Source organism: Furipterus horrens, unplaced genomic scaffold (genome assembly GCF_987537825.1).
Source record: "Furipterus horrens unplaced genomic scaffold, mFurHor1.1.pri manual_scaffold_12, whole genome shotgun sequence".
NCBI lineage: Eukaryota > Metazoa > Chordata > Mammalia > Chiroptera > Furipteridae > Furipterus > Furipterus horrens.
The window spans coordinates 72,002,124-72,017,074 of record NW_028327182.1 but is presented as its reverse complement, the minus strand read 5'-3'; the positions used below and the strand labels follow the sequence as shown (position 1 = coordinate 72,017,074).

At 42.2% G+C, this 14,951-nt stretch overlaps 2 protein-coding genes across 6 annotated transcripts in view; one reads left to right on the top strand and one right to left on the bottom strand.

The window, feature by feature from the left end:
* SLC9D1 (solute carrier family 9 member D1) overlaps nucleotides 1–12,271 on the bottom strand; it is a 45,832-nt gene extending 33,561 nt beyond the window's left edge. For 2 of the 4 annotated variants that reach the window (XM_090258437.1, XM_090258441.1), the window contains exons 1-6: nucleotides 12,046–12,271; nucleotides 10,318–10,407; nucleotides 5,516–6,039; nucleotides 4,457–4,636; nucleotides 2,609–2,800; nucleotides 1,040–1,168 (exon numbers count right to left, since the gene is read on the bottom strand). In XM_090258437.1, coding sequence (XP_090114563.1) covers nucleotides 1,040–1,168; nucleotides 2,609–2,800; nucleotides 4,457–4,636; nucleotides 5,516–5,959 — 945 coding nt within the window. In that variant the 5' untranslated portion in view covers nucleotides 5,960–6,039; nucleotides 10,318–10,407; nucleotides 12,046–12,271. Of the gene's footprint in view, nucleotides 1–1,039; nucleotides 1,169–2,608; nucleotides 2,801–4,456; nucleotides 4,637–5,515; nucleotides 6,040–10,317; nucleotides 10,408–11,804; nucleotides 11,855–12,045 lie in introns of those variants that run through there. The other 2 variants (XM_090258438.1, XM_090258440.1) reach the window with 2 other exon arrangements.
* A 221-nt stretch (nucleotides 12,272–12,492) lies between these two features.
* The window catches only part of DCUN1D2 (defective in cullin neddylation 1 domain containing 2), a 39,212-nt gene continuing 36,753 nt past the window's right edge, over nucleotides 12,493–14,951 (top strand). For both annotated transcript variants that reach the window (XM_090258489.1, XM_090258488.1), the window contains exon 1: nucleotides 12,493–12,656. The gene's annotated coding sequence lies outside the window, so the exon portion shown is untranslated. The remainder of the gene's footprint in view (nucleotides 12,657–14,951) is intronic.

The following is a 14,951-nucleotide window of genomic DNA, read 5'->3' as shown; positions in this document are numbered from 1 at the left end:
TTGGAGGCTCTCCTGAACTGGTACAGGTGTGTTAATCAGCAGTAAGAAAACGAGGCTGCAAGTGGTGCGTTCCACAACTCTCCCGTTTGCCTTCTCTCATTCTATCCAAGTGCAAACCATCAGTGAGGTTTGCAAATTCTGTTGCTTATTTTCCATCATCCTATACTGTTCCTCCTGTGTGGGCTCATGATGGTTATTCTTGGTATTCTTTTTCTATTTGGTCCAAATTGTGTATATTTAAATGAGAAATTCTGAAGCCCAAAAAATGTTGGGAACCCTTCCTTTCCTTACGGACAAAAAGTCTGTCAATGTAAAATGAAGCTCACTTCAATTTGTTCAGGAAACAGCCTTCAGACAAAGCACCTATTGTCTTCCGGGGTTCTCATAATACCCTACATTTAGGCTTGATAATCCCTCACTACTTTATCAGTTTTTCAATGTATTAAGAATTTTTTTCAAATTTTTCAAAAAGATTTTATTTATTCATTTTCAGAGAGAGGGGAAGAGAAGGAGGATGGGAGGGAGAAAAACATCAATGTGTGAGAGAAACATCATATCGGTTGCCTCTCACGTGCCCCCAATTGGGGGACCTGGCCCACAACCCAGGCTTGTGCCCTGACCAGGAATTGGACCAGTGACCTTTTGGTTTGCAGGCTGGTGCTCAATCCACTGAGCCACACCAGCAGGGCTGTATTAAGAACTAAAAAAAAAGAAGACATCTAATTCAGTGTTTTTAGTGGCTTTCAGTCTCTGAATAATCTAGTCCATCATATTACTGGAACTAAGCTCTTTAAAACTAATATAATTTAAAGACAATGATCAGGGTTATTTTATCTAGTCAAGTTACTTATTCATTAATGAATAAACTGACTTTCTTATAATTTAGAGATTTCTTACGAAACTCTAAAGGGCATCTTCTTTAATATGGTTTATAAGAAATTGTTATCTTCATTAATTCAAGTTAAAATTTTTTTGTCTTCATGAATATTTCTTTTGTATTCTGGTAACAGATAATAAAACAGTTACATTTTGTTCTCACCTTAATACTGTTTAGTCCTGAAGGTCCCAGAAGTACACCACAAATAATATAACCAAACATTGTAGGCAGTCCTATAGTTGTGCAGAGCCAGCCACAAGGTAAAGACAACATTCCTATGGTGACAATGTCCTAATGTAAAAAAAAACAAGAAACAAAAAATTTAAGATAATAGTTGGCAAGAAAGGGCTGGTTGATGGAAAAAGCAGGATAGGATAGTATCCTGATTTCACTAAATGGGAATAAAGAACAAACAATGAAACTAAGGGAGAGAATTTTTACTACTACTGTGTACCATGAGAAGCTAGAAACATTCAGAATGTATCCTGGAGTAGATGAAGTTAGCTCCTAATGGTCTAACAATTTTAGCAAAATTTGTATCTTTTGCATACGCCCCGTAACAGTAGTCTAAGAATTCTGTGCACTGGGACTCCATTTAACCTTTTAATCTGGGAAATCTTTAGAGGGGTTGTCCTAGTTTAACCTCTAACCTTCTACATTGGTTTTCCCACCACACAAAGTCTACATAACCATCACAGTCATAACTGATTCAGGCAAGAATCATCAATATATTTCCCCATGAATTATGTATTAATTAAAGGTAAAAAAAAAAAAAAAAGTAACTTACAGTGGAGACCCCACCCATTTAGAGGGCACTAATGGGTCCATTTTGCGATCTCAGCCCCTCCCAATTGCAATTCCAGCCATAACTAAGGAAGGCAATTCATCTGCTGAGTTTTGTCTATTGATTCAAGAATATTGATATGGGGATCAGCCCCCTTACAGTAGCCCTTGGGGATCATTTATCTTCCTCTCAGCCTGTCTGTGGTGGCACCATCTCTAAGAGTAGGCTATTTGCCTGAGTTTCTTTTTCTGTACAAATTCCAGTGTCGGGGAGCTCTGTTAGAGACCTGACAATTTATCTAGAATACGCCAGCCTTCCCTGAGCAGGCTGAACCCTGTCACTCATAATCTATTCCTCATTTCCGTCCAAATCCAAACAGTGACCTTGAACCATAATACCATCAACTTCAAGTCTTTAAATAATTTTATATCCTCTAACTAGAATGGTTTCCTTTGAGTTCACAGATCTGTATCCAACTCAGTCTGGAACACCAGTCACCAGTGCGGGGGGAGAGTTCTAGCACTGTACGCTGCCCATGTCAAAATAAAGCTGTATGGGACACCTCAGCCAAAACTTCTCTACCTCATAAGAATGTTTTATTTTAGTGAAAATAGTTTTTAGATAGCTGAAGCTTTAATCCTATCATATAACTCAAAAAGTCTTCCAAATTCTGAAAAGCAAAATTCATTTTCATTTTAAACAGTAAAATGCTTTATTTTTATAGAGAAAAGAGTAAAAATTAAGAGAAAATGTTTTAAGTCACAGAAAGCATAGGAAATTCTAGTAGAATCTTTCTGTTGGGAGGAAGGTTGTATACCCTAATACAACGTTCAAAAAATAAAGCTCGATCTTACTTGACATGTACACCAGAAGATGGGAAGGGGAGTTAGTGGGAATTAAGCCCAGCACACGATTTTGACAGGAGAGCAAGCGGACAGACAGACTACCTTTATGAAGTGGTGATCTGCCCGTGGGATTGTTGCGTCTCTGGGCTTGGTCAAAATATACTGGTTGTTCTGAGAGTCAATCAGCATGCTGAGACCTAAGTCGTCCTCCACTTCTCGTTTTGTGAGATTTTGCTTGGAATTGGCCTCTTCTTCCTCCACCCTCAGAACTGCCTCAAAATTGACTCCTTTGACCTGTAACAATAACCAACATTATGTAATTAAGACCAATCAAATGTTCTCAAGTTCAATTTTTAGGGAGTAAATTCTATACAGAAGAAAGATGAAAATGTTTTTAGTATTCTGGCAAGTGTGAGGAAAGATCAATAAATGTCTGTTAGCATGAACTTGAAAAAATTTTCAATTAAAAAAGTGATTTTAAGGAAGAAATTGTTTAAAATTTCTATTACTTCTAAATACCTACTTTACCTAATTCAGGTGTGAGAGTCCTGTATAATAATAAACATATATTTGATCTTCACCCCCATTTCTGGCTCACACTCCCAAAACCCATGTAATTTCCTAAGTGATAATGGGCAATGGGAACATCTTTTGTTATATTTGGTCTTTTGTCCTTGGTTCCTGAAATAGCTCTGGAGTGAAAGAGGTAAAAGAAGTATCTTGTTATTAATAACAAGCCCTTAGTAACAGCACCTGAGTTTACGTTTGTGAGGTGATTTTTGGAAAACCCTTAGATAACCGCAGAACTGGACTGGCCATCAGAGGAACCAAGTATGTTATGAGAGGGCTGACCGTTCAGCCCTCCGCAGGCCTCTAGGAGAGGAAAGGGGATGCAGACTGAGTTAATCACAAGCCTACATAATGAAGCTTCCACGGAAGTCCTTCAAGTATGGGGTTCATAGAGGGCATGCGAGCTCACACCTTGCCCCATGCACCTCTTCCACCTGGCTCTTCCTGAGCTGTATTCTTTAACTGGTCATCTAGAACATAAACTGCTTTCCTGAGTTCTGTGAACTGCTCTAGCAAATTATGGAGCCCAAGGAGTGGGGTGGTGGCATCCTCCAAGCCTGGGACTTGGGATTGGTGCCTTACATGGAGGGGATGGTCTTGGACAGAGCCCTTACCTGTGGGGTCTGTGCTAACCCCAGGTAGATTCAGAACCGCACTGAACCGCAGGATACCCTGCTAGTGGCACAGAGCACTAAAGACTGAAACCCTGATGCCCTAGGAGTGCTCAGGGAGCAATGAATAAAGGGCACGACTGTCTTATTTTCAAGGGCATATTCTTCCAAAAATTCATAGCCCTTAAAATACTTATGAGCCCTCTTCCATCCCATAATTAGAAAGTTTTAAAAACACCCCATTCTTTTCAATTTTCATTCTCCCTCCTTTCTTATCTGATCTCGCTCTAATTTGTTTTTATTACCTAACCCATTTCCGAGTCCATTCCAAGACTCACAATAGTCAGCACGAATCTCATTTCTCCCCCAAAGACTCCTAATCATGGAACAGTGAGCAGTCTGAAATCCTGCGTCAGATATGAAGATTGTTTCCTATAAGGAGTTTATTGCTCCCCTGGCCGATCAGCATTGAAACCCAACTGTCCAGGTCAAGCCTTCTTGAAACCAGAGTCCCAATCCTCCTGAGGGCAGGACTGGGAATGAAGGTTGAGCCACTAATGGGGGACAACAAAACATGAGGGGAAAATAAAGGATAACTAGTATACTTCTGCAAGACCAAACCAAATTGTTTTTATGACACAGAAGTGTTTTAGTTTTATCTTTGTTTTCAAACTACTCTAAAAACATACATGCAATCAATTTCAACACCACATTCTTTCAATAAGTGGCTCAGCAGGTGAAGAGGGTCTTGTTCTGGAAGGCTACTTACTGACTTATTATCATCAAATGCGTGCTCTTCTATTTCCTCCTCTAAACGATCAGCTGCCTTTCTTACATCTTCGAGAATTTCATCAAGCATGGATAAACTTTTGTTTTGATGTTGCATATTTTTAAGGGCTTCAACTTGATGTTTTTCTGCTGCCAGAAGTTCCACATATTCTGTCTCTTCCTATTCATTTGTAAGAAATAAAGAGTGGGGTTTATTAAAAAATAAACCAAACTATCACTTCCATTCAGGTACCTGGCCCAACCACACCAACAAACACACTCTATCAAATACTCCTGCTCATAAATGTATAATTCTAGCTCCAGTCAATTAGGAAAAGTCAAAGACCATCATTATATATTCAGTCCATCACTGGCTAGAATGTTTTGTGTGGCGTATGACTATTTCTACCCCAAATGCCATACTTTGGTAAAGAAAGTTTTAAAAGTTTGTATCTTCTCTACTTTTTAAGCTATGTAATACTACCATTGCCCTTCTATGAAAATGAAGTTACATTTTATATATTTAAAGTGCCTGGCTAAAATGATAGCTTAAAAATTATATCAATAGTATCACATCTAATACAGTAATAGTTTCTTCTCATTTTAAAAGTATACTTCATCAAAACCCTTAACTCAAACGCAAACATACACTTGTCTAAAACCCATTTAATATTTTTGTTTTCAGTATATGGAAACATTCACAGAGAAAAGAACTCTTGTTACAAACTCAAAATGTTCACAGAAGTTACAAATATATTTATTTCTACATCAGTTTATTGGGATAGCTTTGGTAATTATTTTAATAACCCAGGTACTTCACAATACAGAAAAGCATTAGAAAATGACTTCTAGAAGCGATCAAATGTAACTACGCTAAGGTATTATGCAAAGGAAAGGATTTTCCTATGCATTAGAGATTATGTGTTTGACTATTATGAATAGATGCCCGAATGGACCACACCTGCTGAAGCATCAGCATCACCTGCATTTTCCCTTTTCATCTACTTTCTAGCTCAGAGTGTGGATGGCTTTTCTGGTAAATGAGTGTGAGATGACTAACCTTTATGGCAGCTTCCCTCAAGGCCTCCAGGCGCTGCCTGCTGCTCTCTTTCATGTTCACCACGTCTTTGTAATCTCCCTGTAGGGCTCTTTGGAGTCCATAGATAGCCTGGAAGACTGAATTTTCACTTTCATTCAGCTCTTTTTGGAAAATTTCGAACGTGTGCACCTGGAACAGCTTCTCTTCATCTGACAGGCCAACATCTTTTTCCACTGCTCTGATTGCATTTTTCAATTTGTTAAGAACCACAGTCTTTTGGCGAAGAAGGCCAGAGAGCTTTCTGCAGCTATCTAGGACCCACTGTTTCTTCTGCGTGATAGCTGCCCCTTTGCCTCGGTGTAACTTGATGGCATGTTTCGCTACCTCTTCATGTTCTGCAGCATTCACTATCAAATGAAGCAATGGAAGCAACATCCAGAAGTAATTCTTTTCCAATACCTTCATGATCCAATTTTAGAGGACAGGGCAAGCCAGTCCGAAGATTTCTGGTAAGGTGAGCTTGCATTTTAGATAAACATTTTCAGCTGGAAAAAAGGTTTATTGTCACATGAATGATGATTTATTACTACTGAAATCAGAGTTAAAGTATTAAAGTTACATCCAGAAAACTATCACTGTTCTGAAGAAAATTAACATCTGAACCATTTATTACACTTACGTTAAAATCAAATACTGAATGTTAAAGTATGTGCCTGGTAAGACTTGAGACTAAAGGTTATGTCTGAATTTAAGGGAAATATTTTTAAAGAAAAACTCAGCCTCATGCATCTACTAAATCTATCAAGTACAAAAGACAAAATCAATTCTATTTAACAGGTTCCATGTATCAAAGGCCAGAAAATTAACAGCTCAGTGAACCACCTGCTCCAAATCATTCCAGAAATGATTTCTTTTGAGGTACTATTAGCTTGTTTGCCATATCATTTGCTTTCCAAAATCATCTGGAATTTTGCTAAATTTCCAAAGTCAGTCTACAGTTCAGTGCCAATGAGATAGCAAGGATAGAAAAAAATCTCCAAAGATAATCACATCTGGATCTCTAGGGCTTTAAAACCATTCAAACATTTTCAATCATCCAAAGCAAGGCTCCATCTCTTTCTCTCGTTGGGAAGGCCTCAAGCAATATGTATGAACTTGTCCTGGCCACTGAAGCACAGACACAACCCTGGACAAGACAGGCTGGAGGTCTCAGTCCAGGCAGCAGTGGGAGCTGCAGCTGTGGCATCCAGATTATTACAAGCAGGGGGCAGGGCTGCGTCCCTCAGGGGAAGCATTATCAAGGAGCAGGAGGCAGCTGTGGAAGCAACATCACTAGGAAAGAAGGACACGAGAGGCAGTAAAATAGACTACAGAAGGAAGCAGTAATAAATGCAAGAGAGGTCAGTAAGATGCACCCTAAAACATATGCACAGAACCTGGCAGCTAGGAGCTCACTGGGCACAAGCAGTTAGGCCAAAAAAGAAAACACAATTTTCCACAGGACTTACAGTTTAGAGGAAACAAAACATTCATATACACCACCTAATCATTCTTAATAGCAGAATGCAATGGATTATCATGTCAAGGATTCTTACTCAACTGTCAAATATACCAATATTTCCCCAACCTGGGGATCTGTTTACTAAAATATTTATCTATACTTTAATTTCACTGATAATCCCAATTCAAATCAATTTAATCTGGTATCCTAAATCTGGTATCCTAAACAAAGCAGATCAGATACAGCAAAAATAAAAAGTATAGCATTTCTAGAGATAGAATTCTGACCAAACCAAGAAAGGGCAGCCAATAGACAATGGAGACAAAACTGAGCTTATGAAAAAGAAATACAACAAGTCACCAAAGACTAGTAACCTTGGTTCACCGGGGAGGGTTGAACTGTTCCATGCACTTCAGATCCTAAAAACACTACTTTGGAGGCCAGATGAGCCACCAATGTTGAGAATGACAATCAAAGGACACCAAGAAAAGACCACATTCTGGTTAAAAAGTCAGGAAACTGTTCAATTTCAATACATTTGAAATTTATAGGTACTTTGACTTCTAATGTTACAAGAATTTATTTACCTAGAATAGTTCAATTCTTAATAAGGTAGGAGATATGAAAACTTGTTGTTTGTTAGAGTTTTAATACAACTTTAAGTAAATGTTCCCACCTCAAAAATAAATAAACGATGAACCAATCACAGTAATACCTAGCAATGTAGTTTTGTTATTTTAATGACTCATTTAATTGCTAAGCTACTATTGATCCAAGACAGAAAGAATTGAATTTGTACTTCAGAAGTGCAGACTTTTAGTACATTTCAGAACCAGGTCAGAAATTTCAGATGGTTCATTAATGCCTCCCTTTCCCCCCAACACACACATACAAAGTGATTCTTTTATGAATTTCAAACTTCAGAAAAATAACCTACTGCACAGTTTGTGTGTGCATAATGACTCTTTGTTCATTTCTGGTTCCTTCCTCCAACAAGTCCCTGAAATTAAGTAGCTATCTCTCTCAACCATAATACCCAAGGAAGCTATTAATATTTATGAGAAATCTTTGAGAATTGTAGTTGTAGTCAAACTAATATTTCCATTGAAATAAGCTTATATCAACATAAGCTGAAATTATCTATAGACTCTTAAAATATGAACCACTCTTTTTTCATAAACTCATTTCATTTTACCTTCATACTTGGCTACCAAATCCTGTAGTTCTTTTGTTATTGTTATAAATCATTATAAAGAAACACTTTGGATTGTTGTGTTTTTATAATGAATATATCTTGAATTACTGATACATACAGCCTGAAGTAGATCTCAAGGCTGAGTGAGGAGAGCCTATCACCCACACTGTGTGATTCCATTTCCACAGCGTTCTTGAAATGACACACTGTAGAGTTGGAGAGCAGATCGCAGGTCAGGGAAGGACGAGGAGGTGGCTTTGACTAAAACAAGGTAGCAGAAGGGACCCTGTGGGACAGAAATGTTCTGTGTCTTGACTGTGTGGCCACACAAATCTACACGTGCAATAGAATGATATAGATTGTCACACATGTGCACACACACACACACACACAAACACGAATGCAGGTAATACTGGTGCAGTCTGAATAAGGGGGGTGGATTCTATCAATGTAATTTCCTGCTTATACTATAGTTTCATAAGAACTACCACTGGGGAAAACTGGACAAAGTGTCTATAGGATTCTCTGCATTATTTCTTACAACTGTATGTGAATCTATAATCATCTCAAAATAAAGTTTTAAAAATTATATATACATGTTTGTTGTTTCCCACTAAATCCTTATTACATGTAATGACCACCATTTACATTGAAGAGCGGTGACATTTTTTATATTAAAAACAAAACAAAGCAAAACTAGAGCATCCTCCCAATATGCCAAGGTTGCGGGTTAGATCCCCGGACACATTCAAGAAGCAACCAATGAATGCATAAATAAGTGGAAGAACAAATAGATGTTTCTCTTTCTCATTTGTGAGGGCTCTCTCTCTAAAATCAATAAATTTTTTAAAAATTAAAAAAAAATGCCCTAAATCAGAGCCAAAGGTTTTCAGGCTGGCCCAGCTACAGTAAAACCCAAGGTTACTTTTCACTTAGAGCAATAGCAAAATCAATACTTTGAGCACAACCTCTCCCCCAAAGTTTCTACTTGAAAAAGTTTCTATTCCAACATTAATTAAAACATATCTCCCCAACTTATCAAATTTCAAATGGGTTTTTATAAATGCAGAACAGGAATCTCAAAACTTATTTTAAAATTGATGAGAGCATTTGATTAAGAAGAAAAATATTTGTAATATATGTCTTAAATGATTTATAATAAAAGGGCAAATGGGTCCACCATTAAGCCTATTCAAAGAAACTTCTGATACTTTAAATATATATATATACTTTTTTTTTAGAGAGAGAGAGAAGAGAGAAGAAGGGAGAAAGAGAGGGAGAGAAACATCAATGTGTCGTTGCCTCTCCCGCGCCCCCAACTGGGGACCTGGCCTGTAACCTAGGCATGTGCCCTGACCGTGAATTGAACCAGCAACCCTCTGGCTCTCAGGCCAGCACTCAATCCACTGAGCCACACCAGTCAAAAAATCACATTACTCTTACTCTATAGAGAATTTTTAGCCATTCACAAACATCACATATCATTTATTGGACAAAAAGCTCAAAAGCAAGGCATAATAATGTAGTCTCGGATCATACTTTTTCAGAACAAAGTCACTGAAGTTAAAGATGTCTTCCATACACCTCTAACTGGGAGCTCAGTCACGACTACAGGGCACGTGAGGAAAAACTATCTCCTTACACACCTGCTGTTTTGACCCACCGAGTCCAGAGCCCTAGGGTTATAGAGTCTCTTCAGGGAAAGGAAAGGTCGATGGAGGAGAACTGAAGCAGCTGCTCTGTTTTCAGGCAGCCACAGGACCCGCCTTCATCTCTCTTCCTCAGGACCCTCCAGACCCACTGTGTCATATTTACCAGATCAAACTGCTGAGGAAGAATCCACAATAGTTTATTCACTGCACTAGTGCAGCAGCCACTGTCCGCATGGCAGGGGCCACCTGGGCTGGGCTCTGAGTTTATTGGTAAGCAGTTAAACACCTGGCTGGGTTTTCAGACCTTCAGCCAGGCTGCATTCTAACTTAGGTGTCAAGGTCTTGTTGCTGTAGCCAATCTAATGAACAGGGTCCTACAGAAGACTGAACGCCTTCTGCCGCCAGGCAGCCCGAGCCAGGGTGCTAGCCCCATTCACCCAGCTGAACCTGGGCCCCAGGTGTGGGGGGTACTGACCTGGTGCCTGGGCCTGTGCAGGAAACTCCGGAGGAAGCAGTGTGGGTGTGGCAAGAACAGGGGAGGCCACTACCAGTTATTTAGCGTCCTCTGAAAAATGAAAATATAAGGATTATTTCTATTTAATGGTTTAAAATTAGAATTTCTTTGCAATACCAACACTTCCAGGTTCAGCAAAAAAACAATAATTTAACAGGCAACAAAAGAGGAGCTTGTGGAATTGTGTAGTGAGGAAACTCCCCAACACAAATAATCTTCCTCACTCTAACTTGTGGAGGATTTAACTTAACAAGCATATTTTAAATTTTAACAAATTGAATGATGTAAAGTATATTTATTAAAAAATAGGCCCTGGCTGTTCTGGCTCAGTGGGTTGAGCGTCGGCCTGCAAGCCAAGTGTCGCTGGTTTGATTCCCAGTCAGGGCACATTACTAGGTTGCACGTCAGGTCCCCAGTTGGGTGCATGAGTGAGAGGCAACCACACAGTGATGTTTCTCTCCCTCTCTTTCTCCTTTCCCCTCTCTCTAAAAATTAAAAAATAAACAAATAAATAAATAAATTATTTATTAATAAATAAATAAAGCACTACCTTGTAAATACAATTTACTCTATTCATATCTAATTAGTAAAAGAATTGGAGAAAGAGTTAAGAAAAAGAGAGGGGAAGGAAAGAAAGAAAAGTCTTATGGACGTTAAAAATATTTAAGGCATATAATTGTTAATTAAATTCTACAAAAAAATTCCATTGAATAATCTAATCATTGAGACACTACCTCTTCAAAAGTCAGTATTACAAGAGAAATCTATAACCAGTAAGATGTTCTGATCCAAAGAACCATCAGGAAAATGTATAAATATGAAAAGGCTGAGCTACCTTATACCCAGATCATTATGCGCTCTAAGGATATGTGAACGTCAGAGTTTGTGTTCCAAAGGGGTGTTTGAAACAGCCATTACATTTACTCAGGTGCTATCAGGTGAGATCCAAAAAGAATTGAGACACGGGGCCTACCAAGGTTGGAGGTCAGCAACCTGCATTTGTTCTTTCTTTAAAGCAGGAAAATGTACGTGGGGGAGGAAGGGAACTGCAAAGAGTCCTTTTGGGGAAGAAGTAAGGGATCCACACTGGCACCTCTGGGTTTACGGTGCCTGTGAAGATTAGCTGGGACTCTCTGGTCGTTCCTGGGAGATGGCCCAGAACAGACAGTCGGCAGAAGGCGTCAGGTCTTCTGTGGGATCCTGTTTATTTGATTGGCTACAGCAACAAGACCCTGACACCTAAGTTAGAATGCATCCTGGCTGAAGGTCTGTTAAGACCACCCCGCTGGTTAACCGCTGACTCGGACGGCTTCCCTAGCTTTACCAATAAAGACTGCACTTCTCAACCCTGCCCCATCACACCTCCTGAACACAATCCCGGGGTCCACTGCCAGGTTCATCAGTCTACGAGAGGCTGTGAGGAAGGCTGAAGCATCATCCTCACATACCTCAGGGCCAGAGGCGAAGGAGGAGGGATGAAGAGCGGAGCTCTGGGAGCCCAAGGGCCCGGCTCTGAGAGACCCTCGGAGAGAAGGGAGACCCCGGAAGGGGGAGACCCCCACCCAGAAGAAAGCCCTGAGAAGGTAAGACTCCAGGGAGGAGAGACCCAGGGAGGGAACCCCGAAGGTCCGAACTTTGGGCAGAACCGGAGGCTCCGCTCAGCTAGCCTGATCCCCGAACAGCGCTCACCGGGATGTTCCAGACACCGCACGTCCTGGGTCCGGCTGTCCGGCGCCCGGAGGCCAAGGGAGAACAGGTAAGCGGCTTTCACGCATCCCTTCGCAGGCGGCGGGACCGCCCTTGGGGCAGGGACAGGGACCAGGTCGGTACGGAGATGCCCGAGCCGCCCGACCCCTTCTCCCGATCGCCGTCTCGGCAGACGGGGCCAAGGGGGAGTAGCTGCCCCTTTAAAAGGGTGGGCATGGGATCATTGGTTCTCGGGTGGCGCGGTGCTCATTGGGATTTGTAGGAAAAACTGAGACCTGGGTACACTGGGCGTTGGGTGGCACAGTGTACGTCAGTAGGAGGCTGGGGCGGGGCTGGAAAGACGCGCGGGTCCCGCCAGCCCCACAGCGCGCTGGGGCATCGAAGCCGAGGAGGGGCGGGGCCTGGGCCTGGTACGCTCCCAGGAGGATCGGGCACGCCGGGAGTTGGAGTTCTGTCGACAGAACCTGTCCCCGCCTCCTCTGCGCCCCTCCCCGGGCTGGTGTCCCGGGAGCCAAGTAAGAGGAGCGGGAGGTAGCTGGGGCTCCTGCGCAGACTGCCGGGCTGGTGAGAAGCGAGGAGCGCCGGGGAGAATGGTAGGTGGCCCGCGGTTTTGCCTTTCACCCGGCCCCTCCTGCGCACCCGGAGCTGGGGGAGCTCCGCGGTCGGGGGGCCGGGGCCGGAGCCGGGGAGCGCCGGGCGCGAAGGTCACCAGAGCGGCAGGATCGCGGCCCGTCCTACTTCGCCGCGGGTGCCGCTGGAGGTGGGAGGCACGCAGGTGGGAACCTGCACGGCCCAGAGCGAGACCTACGCGGTGACCTAAGTGCAGCGCTACGGTTTGATGGGATGGAGGCACAGCACACGTGAGCCTGGGGACTCCGACCGGTGCTTCGCCGAAGCAGCAGCTGGCGGGTGAACTAGAAGGGAGGGACGTTTTGGGCAGACGCAGCATCCTGGCAGAGGTGAAATGGACAAGATAGTGCCTTTTAGCATTGCCAGTACTTCAGTGTAGCTGGAACGTTGGAGTTCAGGGTCCACAATGGCAGGACTACACAAGCAGGGCCTTGAATTAGATGCTGAATGTGGAGTTTATCTAGGAGATAACGGGAGCCATAGAAGGTTTTTAAAAAGTGGGGTTGAGTGTGAGTTAATCACGTTTGTATTTTATTAAAAAGCTTTTTGCAGAGGGAATAGGAATTGAATCGGAAGGGGTCGGGATTGCAGGGAGATCAGCTAGGAAACTGTTGTAATACTTTAGGGAAGAAGAGGTGAGGACTTGAGCCAAAGATTGTCTGCTAGGAATAAGGGGGATGAGAGGAGGGAGGGGTGAGGACTTTCACAGAACTATTCAGAAAGGGAGACTAAAAGAAAGAACTCAGCAGTTTCTGGCTTGGACATCTGAGCAGACGGTGATGTTATTGACCAAAATGGGGACTATAGAGGGAAGAGCAGCTTTGTACGGGAAGACAAAGTAATGAGGGGGAAATACAGGGGTCATATAGTTGGTAGGAGATGTAGATCTGGAGCTCAGAAAAGACGTTTCAGGAAATGTACAATTACTTTGAAATGTAATGGAAACCAATGGGTTTCATCATTCAGTAAATTCAGGTGTTTCTCTGTGAAAGGAAGGTAGTGTACAAGATGCTGGGGGTTTGATGGTGAGCAAGACAGGCGTGGATTTGGTATTCATGGAGCTGATGTCCTAGCAGGACAGACAAGATCTAAACACACAACTATTTTATTACAGTTAGGATAAGTGCTAGGGAGTGGCGCAGGTTCCAAGAACCCAGGTCGAGGGGTGGGTGAGTGGTGTCAGATGCCGAGGCAGTGAAGGCTTAGCCAAAGTAATACGCGTGAGCTGAACTCTTGAGAATGAGTGGGGTGGGGGTGCAGCCAGGTGAGCGCAGTATGCCGGGTGGAAAGAACAGAATAGGTGGTAGGAGATGGCATGTCCCAGGAATCAGAAAATCTGTCTTTCTGCAAGACAGAGAGCCAGGGAAAAGTGACACAGTAGGAAGCTTGTAAGGGGACTGGAACCAGATTGTGCAGTCTTCTAGGGCACAGGAAGAAAATGTTAGTCTTTCTCCTAATGGTACTGCGAGGCCAGAGAGAGGGTCCAGCAGGAGTGGGTAGGGGATAGAGTAGAGGCCTGAGGACAGAACGTCATGGTGGGAAGATGTGCCAAGAAGGAGATGAAGCAGGGCATGTCTGAGAAACAGGAATATTAGAGTGGTGGTGGAAACCAGCAGTGCAGCCAGAAGCACTTGATGACTTAGTGGAGCAGCTGCACTGCCCAGGCAGGATGTGCCCACCTCAGCAGGCAGAGGCCACTCTCTCCAGCTCTTATGGGGAAGGCGCTGGGTGGGCAGGAGCTTAACTTGCAGAAGAGGATGGTGAAACCACTGCAGAGGATGAAGATCCAAGAGTGTGAAAGGAAACACTTGAATTTAACACCAACCTCCCCCGCCCCCCGAAATTGAGTCAAAGTGACCAAGTTTATGTAATTAATTTGGTAATTATAGTTGCCCTGGCAGCCACTAGTAAGTTGCTCCTAAGAGAAGGTTTATTGTATTAAGTGGAAGAGCATTGTAAGAATAACTTTTTTTTTTTTTCATTTTATGCATGGTCAGCCTTGGTGCTCAGATTATGTAAGCAATTGTCACAAGGTCACCGTTAAAATATTTGACTTTTTCTATAGGTTAGAGATTTTATTTTATCTTTCTCCTGGATTGTCCAGGTTTTTATTTCAATAACTTTGTACCTTAGAATAAAACAATGAAACATAGAAAATGCCCCCCCCTTAAAAGCTACCATTAATAATTTAATTATATTGACATGGTAAGTCTCAGTGAAGTCCATCAGAGCTTGAGGGGTAGGCCCTGGTCCTGCCA